The sequence below is a fragment of the Amblyraja radiata genome, chromosome 2 (assembly GCF_010909765.2).
Source record: "Amblyraja radiata isolate CabotCenter1 chromosome 2, sAmbRad1.1.pri, whole genome shotgun sequence".
NCBI classification, from domain to species: domain Eukaryota; kingdom Metazoa; phylum Chordata; class Chondrichthyes; order Rajiformes; family Rajidae; genus Amblyraja; species Amblyraja radiata.
This window is the reverse complement of record NC_045957.1, coordinates 93,882,405-93,900,461: the sequence shown is the minus strand read 5'-3', so window position 1 is coordinate 93,900,461 and position 18,057 is coordinate 93,882,405. Positions and strand designations below refer to the sequence as shown.

The 18,057-nt window shown below is 40.4% G+C and overlaps 1 protein-coding gene across 2 annotated transcripts in view; it reads right to left on the bottom strand.

Moving 5' to 3' along the window:
• The window catches only part of tpk1 (thiamin pyrophosphokinase 1), a 354,474-nt gene that overhangs the window by 141,400 nt on the left and 195,017 nt on the right, over positions 1–18,057 (bottom strand). For both annotated transcript variants that reach the window (XM_033050403.1, XM_033050412.1), the window contains exon 8: positions 2,374–2,482. In XM_033050403.1, coding sequence (XP_032906294.1) covers positions 2,374–2,482 — 109 coding nt within the window. The remainder of the gene's footprint in view (positions 1–2,373; positions 2,483–18,057) is intronic.

Sequence of the window (18,057 nt, the reverse complement as noted above, 5' to 3'; positions counted from 1 at the left end):
ATCATTTTTTGCGCAAATTTAAAAACAACGCAAACCGGAAGAGGACATGACAAGAGTTTTAGTAATAGTACAGATATCACTGAAAATTTTAAGTCTGATCTTGGCCTTAGGAGATATGTATTTGTTAAGGGCCTGTCCCACCTACGCCATTTTGGATTTCATGGTCATGAGAAGTCGCTCAAAGAGTCGTACCTTTTTCTGGTCGCCGCTGGATTTTCAACATGTTGAAAAATTTCGGCCACCTGCTGCGACTATGACGGGTACCGACAGTCGCCGAAAAAAATCACGAAAGTGGGGCAGGCCCATTATTTTCCCACTTTAGGTCTGGTTTTCAGGTGGCAGTAGATAAGTGTGGGGAAATCCATGATCTATGGGTTGGCCTGGACCAGCGTGATGCTGTTGGTTCTTTCATGGCTGCCAGCATTCCGTGCAGCTGCTGCGGGCTGCACTCGATCTGAAAACTCACCCATCTCCAGCAGCTGCCTTGCTTTCCCATTCCCACACCGTGACTCATGGCCCCTGCAACCGCACCGGCCAAAGGTAACATTGACCTGCTGCCTCCCACAGCCACCGCTCCACCTGTGTGCACCACAGCCACGATGTCCCCACCTGAGGAACAGTAAACTGGGGCCAAAACAGATTTCAATATACTGAGACAGGACCCGGCAAAAGAGAGCAGACAGCAGCTACTTGCAGGCAAGTCTGCAGGCAACCATTGTAAGAAATAAAGTTGTTCAGGGCCAACGTGTGTCCATAATGTCGAAGGGCATGGTACTGCAACAATAGATTTTTGTTGTGAACTGTGGCACGAGTGATGAAAACTATTATTTATGCCTAGACAACATTTCCTGGGCTCTTTAGTGATGCACCCAACATGAACTTTGCTGAAGCTGTAAAGACCCTGCTTTACACAGTGAAAACCTCATGGTAATGTTCTCTTGCTGGACCAGTGCTGCTGGATTCACTGTTATCACTTTTAATGAACTACTAGAATGGGTCTGGTGAATTGGCAGTGGCGTGGTTTATGGTTCCAATTCAGTTTCTCCGCAATGCAGAAGTAGTTTTCTTGTGGGTTTGCTGATTTATTTTTACGCTAATGAAAAAATAATTAGCTTCTGTACATATTACAGTGCCTTCCATAATGTTTGGGACAAAGACTACACTGTTGAATCTTAGTGGGTAGCTCACATTACACTTAACTGCAAGCACCACCACTTGGCCACTGATTCCAAAATAACAATTATTATCTAATTACTGGCATATATTTTTCTTTGAAGATTGTTTTCAGGAGAACTTCATAATGTGTACCTCCTAAACCCGGTTCCTTTAATACAGTGCCCTCCATAATGTTTGGGACAAAGACCCATCATTTACATATTTGCCTCTGTACACAATTTGAGATTTATAATTTAAAAAATCACATGTGGTTAAAGTGCACATTGTCAGATTTTATTAAAGGGTATTTTTATACATTTTGGTTTCACCATGTAGAAATAGGGGGACTATGTGTAAACACAGCTGTAATTTCTACATGGTGACACCAAAATGTATAAAAATGGCATTCATTAAAATCTGACAATATGCACTTTAACCACATGTGATTTTTTTCTATTACAAATCACAAATTGTGGAGTAAAGAGGCAAATAAATACATGATGGGTCTCGGTCCCAAACATTATGGAGGGCACTGTAGCTTCCAAGATTGTTCTCCATTAAAAGGAATTACATTTTTGATTGCCATTTAATATTTGTGTCCAGTCAATAATCCCTGGCTCCGTAACACCATCAATCTCTTATTTGGAATGTTGATCTTTTCAAAGAATTAGCTATTCTCGTGAAGTTGGCCGCTCTTTCAAACATAAAGGGAGTGATGATGTGATAAATAAATTATTAATAAATGATTAATACCTTTTTTCTCAGCATGCACTGTTTTGATTGTATTTCCCATGCAAAACACAGACCCTGTCTTGCAATAAATGTGCCTACTTACATTCCGAAAATAATTATCATTTACAACCCCTCCATTAGCTCAGTACTTTAAAGCACTTCCATATTAAACACAGCAAATATATTTTCAACACTTCAAATAAAAAATCAATAACCTATATAAAATATATGTTAAGCCTTCACAATGTGGGACTCATAAGTCAAGCATAGTTTTATAAATCAGTATAAAAATTTGATGAATACTGAAATATTCACATTAAATATCAAAATCTGAATTCACAGCAAAAAAATCTTGGCAACTCATCACTACCCAAGATGTAGCATTCTTGAATGAGACAGGCATTAAACTTTTGTTGTACTACAGCAGGATGAAAACAACTTCTAGAATCAAATCCCAGCAAATGTTGGACATGTGTTCACACTTACTCAGATTCCACTTGAGTCCAGTTGTTGTTACATTGCACCGATTTCCCACTGGGATAAGGCCACACCACTTCGCTTCTAGGCCTGTGTTGACACACAATCTATGGTAACCCTGCCAGAAAAAAAATACAGTTTATCCAATATAATCGTGAGGAACTCTGCCTTTTTAAAATATCACAGTAATAAATCAGTGCTGAGAATACGTTTTACTGTAGCTAAAATAATCCTGATCTTTTATGACAGTTCATTTTAGTCCAAACATTTTTCCTATTGACTTATAATAATATTTATTTGGTTGTCACTCATGCAACTTAGCTGCAAGAGTCAATTTGGTGGTAACTCCTTATAAAAATCAAATTGTCAACTGTACTTTTCATCAATGGCATATACAAACAATAACATTTATGATCATTTCATGCTGCTCAACAAAAATTGAGGTATTGCTTTGGACTGCAACAAAATCCTAGGGTGGTGTGGGGGTAGAGGCTGGGACATTTTTGAGGCCCAGAAGCATTATATTCACCCCACTCCACTTCTAGTCCCAATCCATCAAATAGTGAGCGAGACAGTAATGGAATTCAAAAGGAAACAGGGACATGATCAGAGATATAATGGATTAAATGTAATGCAGAAAAGTCCACAGCGATGATTTATGGTGGAGCATAAGGAAAGATTATAAATGGAGATGCAAGAGACTGCGGTTGCTGGAATCTGGAGCAACAAATACTCATCTACTGTATCCGCTGTTCCAAGTATCAACTTCTCTACATCGATGAAACCAAGTGCAGGCTCGGTGATCGTTTCACTGAACACCACCGCTCAATCTGCCTTAACCTACCTGATCTCCCGGTTACTAAGCACTTCAACTCCCCCTCCCATTCCAAATCTATCTTTTCTGTCCTGGGCCTCCTCCATTGTCAGAGTGAGGCCCAGCGCAAATTGGAGGAACAGCATCTCATATTTCACTTGGGTAGCTAGCATCCCAGCGGTATGAACATTGACTTCTCTAACTTCATATAGCCCTTGCTTTCCCTCTCTCTCCATCCCCTCCCCCTTCTCAGTTCTCCCACCAGTCTTACTGTCTCCGACTACATTCTATCTTTGTCCTCCCCATTCCCCTGACGTAGTCTGAAGAAGGGTCTCGACCCAAAACGTCGCCCATTCCTTCTCTCCAGAGATGCTGCCTGTCCCGCTGATTTACTCCAGCATTTTATGTCTACCTTCGCAACAAATAATATGCTGGAGGAACTCAGCTATTCAGGCAGCATCTGTGGAGAGAGATGGACAGTTGACGTTTTGAGTCAGGGCACTTCATCGTGACTGAATATAAATGTCCAATGTCATAGATAGTTAGAAAATAGGTGCAGGAGTAGGCCATTAGGCCCTTCGAGCCAGCACCGCCATTCAATGTGATCATGGCAGATCATCCACAATCAGTACCCCGTTCCTGCCTTCTCCCCATATCCCTTGATTCTGCTGGCCCTAAGAGCTCTATCTAACTCCATCCAGTGAATCGGCCTCCACTGCCTTCTGAGGCATAGAATTCGACAACTCTCTGGGTGATTCCACAAATTCACAACTCTCTGGATGATTCACAACTCACTGTCTAAAGAGTGCCAGGTACAGGAGCACTTGGAGGGACATTTCCACAAATCGTTGAAAGTGACAGTGCACTTTGAAAGAACAGCTATTAAAAGAGCATAGAATCCTAAGATCCATGAGTACCGACAGGTAGTGAAAATATAACCTCATAACGCACTGTTTCAGCAACAATCAGATTGTTACATACAATACAATACCAATACAATACCATTTATTGTCATTTGAGCCTCAGTGAGGCTCAAACAAAATTCTGTTTCCACAGCCATACAAACAAATACAATTTCCTAGACATACACACAATTTAATTCACACAAACATCCATCACAGTGGACCCACTGTGATGGAAGGCAAAATCTTTTCTCTCTAGTCCAGTCTCGTCTCATCCAGATCTAGTGACTTGAATGGATACAAAAGCCCATCAGGGGTAGTGAAAATATTTTCAAGAGAGTTCTTGGGTTAAGGCATGTCAACTGTGTTGATAGACTGGAGAAACAGGGACTGTTCCTGGAGCAAAGAGGTATTCAGAGATGAATTGATAGAGACGAATATTATCATGGCTTAGTAATGAGAGGAAACCAGTTCCCATCAGTGTATAGCTCAGGAACTCGAATGACTGGCAAAAAAGTCAGGTTTAATATAAAGACATAAAGGCAGGTTATCTGGATGCTTTCAAGAGAGAGCTAGATAGGGCTCTTAAAAATAGCGGAGTCAGGGGATATGGGGAGAAGGCAGGAACTGATTGTTGATGATCAGCCATGATCACATTGAATGGCGGTGCTGGCTTGAAGGGCCAAATGGCCTACTCCTGCACCTATTGTCTATTGTCTATATATTTTCATACACTGAATAGACATTAACTTGAAACCAAAATCTTCAGATGCTGGAAATCTGAAATTAAAACAGGAAGGTTTGTATGTAGCCAGCAAGTCAGACAGCATTCATAGAGAGAGAATAGTAATCTGCTGAGTACCTGCAGCATTTTCTTTATCTGTCATGATCTGAAATTAATTGCCTATTAAACAGTGGTGGAAGTAGATTCAGTCAATGCTTTCAAAATATAATTAGATATATACTTGAGGGAAAATATATTTCAGGGCTATGGGGAAGAGCTCTGGAGTGGAACTGAAGATTGCTCTTGTATGTCGGCAGTGAATGGACTGAATGACCTTCTTCCGGGCTGTAACATTTCCATGATTCTATATAGGCATTGCTGGTATACTTAAGGCAGGTAGGATAAGGAAAACAGCAAAAGGTTATTGACCGGAAACATTAACTGAGATGATAACTGGCCTGCTGAGTATGGCCAGCATTTATTTTTTATATTAAAAGCATTAGCATTTTGTTCTGCTTAATGAAGTAGTAGAGGAATGTTCCGGTCAGATGCTCTTAGTAATTAACAAATTAATTAACAATGCAAATCTACATACTTAATTAGATGAAGGTTATAATGTTTTGCTTAAATTGCCTCTTGTCTTAAACCCCACCAAAGACAGCCAAACTCTTAAATAAAAAGACTTGGATTTACATTGTGCCTTTCATGCTTCCTTCTGGGGAATGGAAAATCGATTCCTAGCTAATGAAGTACTTGAAGTCCTATCAATATCTGATCACAGTTATATTACAGAAAGTGTGCCAAGCAATTTGTGCACATTGCTGCTCCAGTAAGCAGCAATGTGCTATTCAGATAAAATCTAGCCAGTCTCCAAGAATAAAACACTGCGGGTCTTCAAAACAATGCAACTGAATTTTTACACTTTTCTGAGAGAAAAGAGATCTTGACCTAATGCTGCATTTGCACGGTGCATCTCCAAAAGGTGCATTCTCTCAGGACTTCACCGACATTTACCTAGATGATTGAGCTCCAGACTGTAGAGTTCAACCTGAACTCAAGACCTTCAGATTCAAAGAAGAATGTGCAACTGAGTTCAATATCTAGCTTTGTTTAGATTTCTATTGTTGAAGTTTATTATAGTCCCAGTGGAATACTCCCTTCAACATCTGGATCAGGTTAGCCCAAAGGGCTCATGGCTGACTGCCAGTAATGTTTGTAGTCAGGACACATGAATGGTTAGCATAAGCTCCCAGCAGGGATCTGCTCTGCACTGCCAACTAGCTTAATAGGCAGGTACAAAACCTGCCAAGCAACTCATATTTAATGCCATGTGACATGTGGGCACACATCTTTAGTTAAATGCTTCACAGGAGCTTTAAAATGTTTGTTCACCTTGTAAAGTTTGTGATAGTTAGAATGGAACGTAAAGATTCAGCTCAAATGAGACGCATGGCATGAAGCGTACCTTGCCAAATAAACGGACCACCATTTGACCTCTACTGATGAATGCCATCCCGGGGACACAACAGTATTGTTTTCCTATCAAGAGATGGCAACCATTCTTAAATTTGTGGGTTCCACTACAGCGTTCTGCAAACTTGGCAATTTTCTTTTTTAAAAATGATGTCCATTTACCTTTAAAACAATCTTATTCCTACATGGCAGGTCCTTGAATATTCCAAATGAGTGAACAATGCTAGTAGTTTATTTCCATATGCCTGCTCCAGATCATTTTGTCAATAACTCATTTAAGGGCAATGTACTGCATCAATATTTGCCTCCACTGCAGATTTTCTCATAGACAGGAAACATCAGAGATCTAAAATTTACTGGTTTTAAAATTGATGATTTAGCAGAATCATCTTAGCAACTTCACTACTTAGAAAAGATCTCAATTGCCTATTATAGATAGTTGCTGTCAAACATACCCACAGTTTATCGCTAGTTCTTGTGATAAACTTGTATTTTTGCTGCTAATAGATAGCATCCTGACAGTTAAACTTCTATTTAGATGGCCTCTTTTCTCTTGAAGCTGTTTCTATATTTTCTTGCTGTTCTGTTCTGTGCATAGTTGTGCTGCATATGGTTTCCTTTGTATATTTGCAAAATCCTGCAGATGGCCATTTTGTGTGCCTGACTGATTTGCGCTAATTACTGCTATTACCAGTCACTTTACTCTCCTTGTGTAATTTCCCCTCAATTTCATGAGAAATTATGCACATTAATAAAACTAATTAAAGCAAGGTTTCCCTGCGTGAAAAACACGGGCCTGCTGCAGCACCAAAATAAATGGCAAAATAAGTAGCGTTCTCTGGATTCAGATGAAAGGTAGAGCAGTCTAAGAAGTTTAAATCACAAGTATTTGCATTTCAGAAATAATAAAGCAATGTATGTACATTTCTGGATCAGCCAACAAAAAATTTCCTTCCCTCCTGATCTTTCAAGTTGACCAATGTCTTGATTTAAACCGAACACATTGGCTGCAGAGCTCTCACCGAGAGTAGACACGTCTCCAAAGGAATGTCCTGTAAAATAGAACCTCACATACTTTAAGAGAGTCCTGTAATGGAGGCAAGAAATAGGTTGGGTAGTCAGACGCAGAGAAAAGGGACATAAAGGGAGTGCTGCTATTATACATGTTTCCATACAAATAAGATCGGTGATTGGTGAATTATGGAAAGTGTGCTACAGGGAGCCAAATTGGTTATAATGCAATTTTGATCAGGAACTAGAGAACCACTTAAAAATTACTTCAGAAATTGACAAGGAGACATGTCTTGCAATAAAAACAGTCCTGGAATTTTTTTTTTTTTCATGTAGCCTTCCTAGAGTAATCAGACACGAGACACGAGAGTCATTGAGTCATAGAGCATGCAGGCCTTCGGTCCAACTTGTCCATGCCATCCGTGATGCCCATCCATGCTAGTCCCATTTGCCCGTTTCATCTATGTCCCTCTAAACCTCTCCTATCCAGGTACCTGTCCAAATGTCTTTTAAATGTTATATAGTACCTGCCTCAACTACCTCCTCTGGCAGCTCGCTCCATATACACATAATCCTCTGAAAATAGAAAATTGAACCTAAGGACCCTGTTAAACCTTTTCTCTCTCACTTTAAATCTATACCCTCCAGTTCTTGATTCCCCACCCCAGGGAAAAAGGCTGTGTGCATACATACTATCTGTGCTTTTCATGATTTCAACACCTCTCTAAGATCTTCGTTCAGTTTTCAAAGCACTAAGGAATAAAGTAGTAGCCTGCCCAACCTCTCCCTGTAGATCAGACACTCTCATTTTGGCAATATCCTCTTTTCTGCATTCTTTCCAGCATAATGGCATCTTTTTAATAGCAGGGTGACCATAACTGAACATAATATTACAAGTACAACATCACCAGTATCTTGCACAAAGCCAACATGATGTGCTAACCTTTATACTCAATGTTTTTACAGATGAAGGCCAGCGACTTTCCACCTGGCCACTTTCAGATACGTATGTACTTGCACTCCAAGGTTTCTCCTTTTGACAACACTCCTCAGGGCCCTACCATTCACTGTGAAATCCCTACCCAGGCTGATGTCCCAAAATGCAACACCTTGCTCTTATCTGAATTAAATTCTATTTGCCAATCCACTGCCTCTTTATTCAGTTGATCTAGACCCCGCTGTACTTCTTAATACCCTTCTGCACTGTCCACAATATAATCTATATTGATGTTATCTGCAAAGTTACTAACAATGCCTTGCACATTCTCATCTAAATTATTGATGTAGATGACAAACAACAATGGGCCCAACAATCAGAATAAATGGACGTACCTTCAGAAAGGAGTTGAGGGGGAATTTGGTTAGTCAGAGTGTGGTGAATCTTTGGAATTCATTGCCACAGCCAGCTATGGAGGCCAAGACAATGGGTAATTTTAAAGCAGAGAATGATAGGTTATTGATTAGTAAGGGTGGCAGAAGTTACAGTGAGATGGCAGGAGAATGTGGTTCAGAGGGAAAGATAAATCAGCCATGATTGAATGGCAGAGTAGACTTAATGGGTCGTATGGCCTAATTCTGCATCTATGGCTTATGAGTCGATGAACATAAGGGCCAGCAGTGACCCAAGGCATGCCAATAGTCATGGGCCTCCAGTCCAAAAATAATCCTTCCACCATCAACTTCTGCATTAGCAAAAAATAAACTGACGATGTTAGAAATCTGGAATAAAAAGCAGAATATGCCAGAAATATTCAGAAAACCAGGCAATAACTGTGGAGAAAAACGGAGTTTATGTTCCTGTCATCAGAAATCTAAAAGATTCTGATTGAAATGTCATCGGTCTGAAATATTACCTGTTTCTTCATGGATACAGCTTTGAACAGCTGATTAATTACTGCATTTCTACTTTTATTTTCAAAATACAATAACTTGATTTGTCCACATTCAACTTAAGTAAACACAAGGAACTGCAGTTGCTGAAATGTTGAGCAAAAAGCACATAGTGCTAGAGTAACTCAGTGGGTCTGGCTGTATCTCTGGAGAACGTGGATAGGCAACATTTTGTCATAGAGTCATACAGAGTGGAAACAGGCCCTTCAGCTCAACTTCCCACGCCGACCAATATTTCCTATTTACACTATTCCCACTTGCCCTGCGCGTTGGGCCATATCCCTCCAAACCTATTCCTATCCATGTACCTGTGTAAATGCTTCTTAAATGTTACGATAGTACCTGCCTCAAATACCTCCTTTGGCAGCTCGTTCCATACACCCACCACGCTCTGTGTAACAGAAATTACCCCTCAGGCTCCCCTTAAATCTTCCCCCTTCACCTTAAACCTATGCCCTCTGGTTGTAGATTCCCCTACTCTGGGCAAGAGACACTGTGCATCTACCCAATCTATTCCTCTCATGATTTTGTATACCTCTATAAGATCACCCCTCATCCTCCTGCACTCCAAGGAATAGAGTCCTAGCCTGCTCAACCTCTCCCTATAGCTGAGGCTGTAGAGGCCTGGCAACATCCTTGTAAATCTTCTCTATATCCTTCCCAGCTTGAAAACATTGTTCCTATAACACGGTGCCTGAAACTGAACACAATACTCTGAATGCGGCATCATCAATGTCCCTAAATTGTAGGGAGTGGGACCTGAGGGGTAAATTTGTAGGGACCTGAGGGGTAAATTTTATCTCTTTTTAAAAAAAAAGCTACAATTTTAAATTCTTCTGCCGAAAACAAAATTTTATGAGGTGGCATTGCGGAAAAAGTTGCTTTTAGTGACATGATCATTTTATGACACTGTGTGTTTTATAATACAGGTTGTAAAAGTTAAATAAGCCTTGTAATTTTCAAGACACTACAATAAATTGAGCACAAAGTGGCCTGATTATATACGACCACAATTAACTGTTCTTATGACTTGTCTTTCAATTCACGTTTGTTTCAAGGTGAAACTGGGCAGGCCAGAAAGAATCAGCCTGTGGAATCCGAGATCTCCAGATGGTCAAAGAGTCATACAGCACAGAAACAGATACTTTGGCCCAACCCGTAAATATCGACCAAGATGCCTAGTCCCCAAATGCCCGTGTTTAACTCAGATCCTTCTAAACCATTCCTATCCATGTACCTCACCAAATATATTTTAAATGGTGTTATAGTACCCCCCTCAACTACCTCCTCTGGCAGCTTGTTCCAACATCCACCACACTGCGAGTGAAAAAGTTGCTCCTCAGGTTCCTGTTAAATCTTTCTCCTCTCACTTGAAATCTAAGGTGCTGTACAGAAGCAGGTGAGGTTGTTGCACAAGATTAGATCTCAGGTCATCATTTATTTATGATATAATTATGATCAGCTGGGAACAGAAAATAGGGATCAATAATCAGGTTATTTTTAGGATTTCAGGGTATAACTAGTGACTTGCTTGTCGATGACCACATCTGGAGTATTGTGAGACTACATCTGGAGTATTGTGTACAGTTTTGGTCTCCTAATTTGAGGAAGGACATCCTTGTGATTGAGGCAGTGCAGCGTAGGTTCACGAGATTGATCCCTAGGATGGCGGGACTGTCATATGAGGAAAGATTTTAAAGACTCGGCTTGTATTCACTGGAGTTTAGAAGGATGAGGGGGATCTTATAGAAACATATAAAATTATAAAAGGACTGGACAAGCTAGATGCAGGAAAAATGTTCCAAATGTTGGGCGAGTCCAGAACCAGGGACAGTCTTAGAATAAAGGAGAGGTCATTTAAGACTGCTGTGAGAAAATCCCTTTTCACCCAGAGAGTTGTGAATTTATGGAATTCCCTGCCACAGACGGCAGTGGAGGCCACGTCACTGGATAGATTTAAGAGAGAGTTAGATAGAGCTCTAGGGGCTAGTGGAGTCAAGGGATATGGGGAGAAGGCAGGCACGGGTTATTGATAGGGGACAATCAGCCATGATCACAATGAATGGCGGTGCTGGCACAATGAATGGCCTCCTCCTGCACAGATTTTCTATGTTTCTATGTGAATGTGAATGTGAAACCTGGCTCGGACAAAACTCTGATTATTAATAACCACTTTCTGTTATTTGCACTTTACCAGTTTATTTATTCATGTGTGTATATATTTATATCATGGTATATGGACACATTTATCTGTTTTGTAGTAAATGCCTACTATTTTTCTGTATGCTTAAGCAAAGCAAGAATTTCATTGTCCTATACAGGGACACATGACAATAAACTTACTTGAACTTGAATCTATGGAATTATTTGCCACAGAAGGCTGTGGAGGCCTAGTCAGTGGATATTTTTAAGGCAGAGATAGATAGATTCTTGATTAGTATGGGTGTCAGAGGTTATGGGAAGAAGGCTGGAGAATGAGGTCAGGGGGGATGGAATAGCCATGATTGAATGGTGGTAGACTTGATAGGTTGAATGGCGTAATTCTACTCCTATTCCTTATGACCCCCCGGGCCTCAGTTATTCGTAATCTATTGCAACCGCAATGAGGAGACCAAGTGATGTACCCAAATTTACTAACAAAGCAAAGCTAGAGGGAAACTAAGGTATGAGGATGCAAAATAGCAAGGATTTGCTTAGAGTGTGCAAAAGAAGATGGCAGATAGAGTACTAAGTGAGGAAACAAAGATTATCCATTTTAGCAAGAAAAATGAAAAAACTGTTACTTTGAAAAGGTGAGAGACTAAGAAATGCTGGTTTTCAGATGTCTTCTGCATCCTCTGGTATTCGCAAGGGATAGTGGCATGAACTTCCTGAAGATGACAAAAATTGCAGATACCACTTAAGCCGCTGGCAATGATCCCTCCAGAGACACGACACAATTTTTATGTGAATAAGAATCAGTTGGTATGGTTCAGCTTGTCAAAACAGTTTGAAACATATGAATAATAGCCTGGCAGAGATTTCAGTTTCTTTCTTAGCCACAAGTGATGTACTTGAAGATAAGTGTGTGACTAATGTTGTACCTTTATTAATGAAGGGCTGCAAGGACAAGGCAAGCCAGTGAGCCAGACATCATTGGTGGGAAAGTTACTGGAGGAGATTCTCAGAGACAGGATCTATCTGCATTTGGAAAGGCAAGTCCTGATTAGGCATAGTCATGATTGGCTGTGCCTCCTGAACAAGATTCAGTTTTTTGAAGCAGTGACCAAGGTGATTGATGAGGGGAGGGCGGTAGACATTGTCAATATCATCTTTAGCAAGGACTTTGACATGTTCCACGTGGAACTTGGATGGTCTGGAAGGTTGGATCACATGGATATCAAGCGTAGCTAGCCAATTGGAAACAAAATTAGTTTGGTGGAAGGAGAGAGAGGATTGTAGGGGAGGATCTTACAGAAACTTACAAAATTCTTAAGGGGTTGGACAGGCTAGATGCAGGAAGATTGTTCCCGATGTTGGGGAAGTCCAGAACAAGGGGTCACAGTTTAAGGATAAGGGGGAAATCTTTTAGGACCGAGATGAGGAAAACATTTTTCACACAGAGAGTGGTGAATCTCTGGAATTCTCTGCCACAGAAGGTAGTTGAGGCCAGTTCATTGGCTATATTTAAGAGGGAGTTAGATGTGGCCCTTGTGGCTAAAGGGATCAGGGGGTATGGAGAGAAGGCAGGTACAGGATACTGAGTTGGATGATCAGCCATGATTATATTGAATGGCGGTGCAGGCTCGAAGGGCCGAATGGCCTACTCCTGCACCTATTTTCTATGTTTCTATGTTTCTATGATTGTATTTTAGACTGGATGCCTGTAACGAGTGATGTTACAGAAATCATCACTGGGTCCCCTGTTTGTCATAAAAGTTAATGATTTAGATAAATATGAAGGTGACATAATTAGTAAGTTTGCAAGTGACACCAAAATTGATTGTGTGGTGGACAGTGAGGAAGATTACCAAAGGTTACAACGGGATCTCAATCACCTGGAAAAGTGGGCCAAGAATTGGGAGATGTAATTTAACTCAGATTAGTGCAAAGTAAGAACTTTGAGAGGAATACCAGGACAGGACATGCATAGTGAATCACAGGGCACTGGGGAGTGTTTTAGGACAGGGCGACCTGGGGAAACAAGTGCATAGGTCCCTGAAAGTGGTAACACAGGTGGACAAAGTGGTGAAGAAGGCATATAGCATGCTTACCTTTATCAGTCAAGGTAATTAATCCAACAGTTGGAATGTCATATTATAGCTACACAAGACATTGATGAGACCATACTTGGAGTATCATGTTCAGTTCTGGACATCGTACTATAGGAAGGATGTCATTAAGCCAGTGAGTGCGCAGAAATCATTCAAGAGGATGTTACTGGGACTGGATGCCTTGTTATAAGGAGAGACTGGGTAGAATGGAACCATTTTATTTTAGATATTAGACTTTAGAGATACATCATGGAAACAGGACCTTCAGCCCACCGAGTCCGCAGCGTCAGTCATCACCCCATACACTAGGGACAATGTAACAACTTACCAAAGACAATTAACCTACAAACCTGCATGTCTTTGGTGTGAGGGAGGAAACCGGAGCACCTGGAAAAAACTCACGCTGTCACAGGGAGAATGTACAAACTCCATACTGATAGCACCCATAATCAGGATCAAACCTAGGTCTCTGGTGCTGTAAGGCAGCAACTATCGCTGCACCACTTGCTGCCTCAAATCCTTCCTTGAGCATAAGAAGCCAAAAGGCGACCTGATAGAAGACGATAAAATCTTGAGGGAAATAGTTACAGTGGACTGTCATTATCCCAGAGTAGGGGGCTCGAAAACTACAGGTCATGGATTTAAGCTACAGAGAAAGGCTTAATAGGAACCTGAGGGGATAGTTTTTTCACACAGAGAATGGAGGGTAAATGGAAGAATTTGCCAAGGGAAGTGGTGTAGGCCGATATAATTACAACCTTCAACAAAATATTTACTGGTACATAATTTAGAGAGATATGGACAAAATGCAGGAAAACAGGTCAGGAAGGGACCTTGGTCAGTATGGACAAGTTGAGCAAACAAGCCTGCTTCCATGCTGTATATTTATATGATCCGAATTTCAACCCTAGTTCCAGCCACAGATCCAACCCACACTCCAGGCTCTGTCTCTGGCCATAAACCTGGCACACACTCCAGATCAACCTCACAAATACACATCTATATTGGAAGAAGAATCAGATGCAAAATACTGGGTTGATCTTGAAAATAAGTAGATAATATTATATTAGCCTTTGATGCAAAGAGGCTGTAATTAAGGACATTTTGCTGCAATTAACTAAAGCTTTGACGAAACCAGAGGGAGAGTACACTGTTCAGTTTTTAGCTCCTCTTCTAAGTAACGATATGCATGTCTTGGATGGAAAGACTGATTAATTATAATAGGCCAATTTTCTCTGGAGATTAGAATAATGAGCTGTAACCTCATTAAAACAGATTTTTTTGTATGTAACCACGGAATTGTTTTGTTTTGAAAGGTGCATATAATATGAGAAAAACACTGTGCACATTTTGTGGGCCTTTGAAAACTGTTTAAAATATCTTTTGAAACTTACTATAACTCAGTTTTAACCACATGAGAGTCAAGATTTGCTTATCAACATGGATGTAGAGAGAACTTGAGGTCAATAGATAATAGGTGCAGGAGTAGGCCATTCGGCCCTTCAAGCTAGCACCGACATTCAATGTGATCGTGGCTGATCATCCCCACTCAGTACCCCGCTCCTGCCTTCTCCCCATATCCCCTGACTCCAAATCCATAACGCCCTGAAATGGCAACACAAGTAGATAGAATGGTTAAGAACTCGATACTATGCTTGCTTTCGTAGATCAGGCATTGAGTATAAGGGTCAGAAACTCATGATGCAGCATTATAAGACTTTGGTTAGGTCGCATTTGGAGTATTGCATGCAGTTCTGGTCGCCCCATTACAGGAAGGATGTGAAGATTTTGGAAAAGGTGCAGAGAAGGTTTATCAGAATGATTCCTAAATTAGGGGGTATGAGCTACTGTGAGAGATTGGACAGACTTGGATTATTTTCTCTGGAATGCGGAAGATTGCAAAGAGTATCAGAAATTTTAATGCAAGTTGTTCTTTGCTTCTGTTGATGTTGCATTGTACAGAATTACCCATGGAAAAGTATTCATTGAAGGATGCAAGTTGTTTGCAACTGTGCAAAGAATTGCTGCAGTTCCTAAAATGTAGCATTTTGAAATAGCTGAAGCAATTTAGAGAAAATATGTCATCAAGTAAAATATCGTTTCTGATTCAGCCTTACTTCAGAATAACTGATTTGTAGTTCATAAATGGAGGAACAGTCCGTCAAACTGTAACTTTTCACCTTCAGAAGCCAACTATAGCAAACAAGCAACAGTCCGAAGAAGGATCTCGACCTAAAACTTCATCTATCCATGTTCTCTAGAGAAGCTGTCTGACCCACTGAGTTACTCCAGTACTTTGTGTCATTTTATGTATTAACTAGCATCTGGAGTTCTTCATTTCTTTCTTTCTGTACTTCCATTATTCTCTTCATATACACACACATATAAAGCGAATTTGCACGTGGACACAGGAACTGCAGATGAAAACAAAGTACAAGGTGCTGGAGTGACTCAGCGGGTCAGGCAGTTTCTCTGGAAAACATGGACAGGTGATGTATCGTGTCGGGACCCTTCTTCAGACAATAAGTTCACACATGAAGCAGATCCATGAGTTGGACACAATAAATATATATGAAACATCCACAAATTATAATTTCCATGTTATGCTGTATTAGCCACGATAACTCTTGCATCATTGCTACTGAGCTTATACAAGACTGTGCTGTTTGCTCTGTCACTTTGGGCAAACATATGTCCATGGCTATGACTGAAGGGGCTGGCAATGATATCGATTAACGATAATATGTTTACCAAAATCAAATCACCATTGTTTAATCACGTGTGTTAGTACCGGATCAGTGATATCTAATTTATAGAAGGGTTTGGCTTCTGCACGATAACTACATTTCATTCTTGCACATTATACGCCTTTCAGCAAAGGAAAATGAGTTATTTATAACCAAAAGGTAATGCTACAAGGTATTTCAAAAAATGCATAAATGCAGAACAATTCATCATAATGTCATTTAATAATGCCACCGGATGATTGAACGATCTGTATTTACATCGTTAGTAATGCAGTTTTTGCTGGAGGCAAACTTTTGCTGCTTCTTATCTTCACAGCACCAGCCTACTTGAACTTATTAAACAGTTAATATAATTTACCCATCATTGCCATTCAATTCAACTTAGTGTGGTCTACACAGACTGCAAGCATTTCCATACATTAGAAGATTGAACTGAAAATTGAACTAAGCCTTGAAAAATAGATGCACTTGGAGTGTCTTATTTTTAAATACTTTTTCCATCAAAAATTCATGTTTCTCCGCTCACTATCAGATGCCACCCTACTCCATGAAGAATTGCGGTCTGAAATCTGATTTGCATATAATGAACAGCAGAATTTTTTACAAGCAACTTTCTAACCAACACGACTTTAGGAATAAGATTGCTGCTTTGGCTCAGCAATCTATCTTAAATTTTTAATGTGCATATATTGCGATTTTGCATGAAGCAAATGATTACTGGGCTTTCAGATTTAAGTTCCCATCCTAATGAGCCGGTATCACTAGTCCTGCTGCTGGTTTGGATGAAAATTACAGGCAACTGTCTCATGACTTGTCCAAGAAATGTCATGAAATGAGGAGTAGCTTTTAATTACAGTTCCTGAGATGATCGTCATCTTCTGAAAGCATTAAAGATCACACATGAAAATTTACCATTTGGATGAGGTCTATGGGCTGTCAACATCCAGAGAATAGTTCTCCAGTATAAATCAGCACATTACAAAGGGGGGAGGGGGGAGGCAAGGGGAGATTTTAAACCTAAACACTATTTTTCTTAATTATTACGCACAAAAGGAAGCCATTCAGCCCATCAGGTCTGTTAGCTCCCAGCAGAGCAATTCCACCACTCCATTCTCCTGAAGTTCATCAACAGATCAAACATCAAACCCATCAATTTATTTTGGTTCTTTTAGTTGCCTTCACTAAGCGGTGATTTATAGAAGTCAATTACCTTTTGGATGTGAGAGGAAACAGGGCATCTGAGGAAAATACACACAATCACAGGAAGAATGTACAAACTCCACACAGGCAGCACGCGAAACATTGGTATTGGTTTATTATTGTCACGTACTGGGAAAAGCGTTATTTTGTGTGCTGTCCAATCAAACTATGCCAGTTATAAATAAGTACATCAAAATAGTGCAAGAGGGAAAAAGAAGCAGAATGCAGAATACAGCACAACACCTAAAGTCCAGATGTAAAAAAAGTGCAAGGGCCACAACAAGGTAGATTGGAAGATAATGAATTCATCCTTAGCTTATGAAGGTCCATTCAAGAGTCTGATAACAGTGGAAATGAAGCTGGTGGTATGTGTTTTCAAGCTTTTGTATGTTCTGCATGACAGGAGAGGGAAACGTTGGAATGACTGGGATGTGAGTGGTCCTTGATTAAGTTGGCTGTTATCTCAAGGTGGCCTGAAGTAGAGATGGAGTTGATGGGAGTATTGAGGAAGTGGGAATGAGCGGAGAGGCTGGGTTGGGTGATGAACTGAGCTGCATTCGAAACGCTCTGCAATTTTTTGCAGGCCTGGGCAAAGCAATACCAACCTGTAATATATCTGGATAGAATGCTTTCAATGATGCATCTGTAGAAATTGGTAAAAGCCCCCCAGTACGTAGAG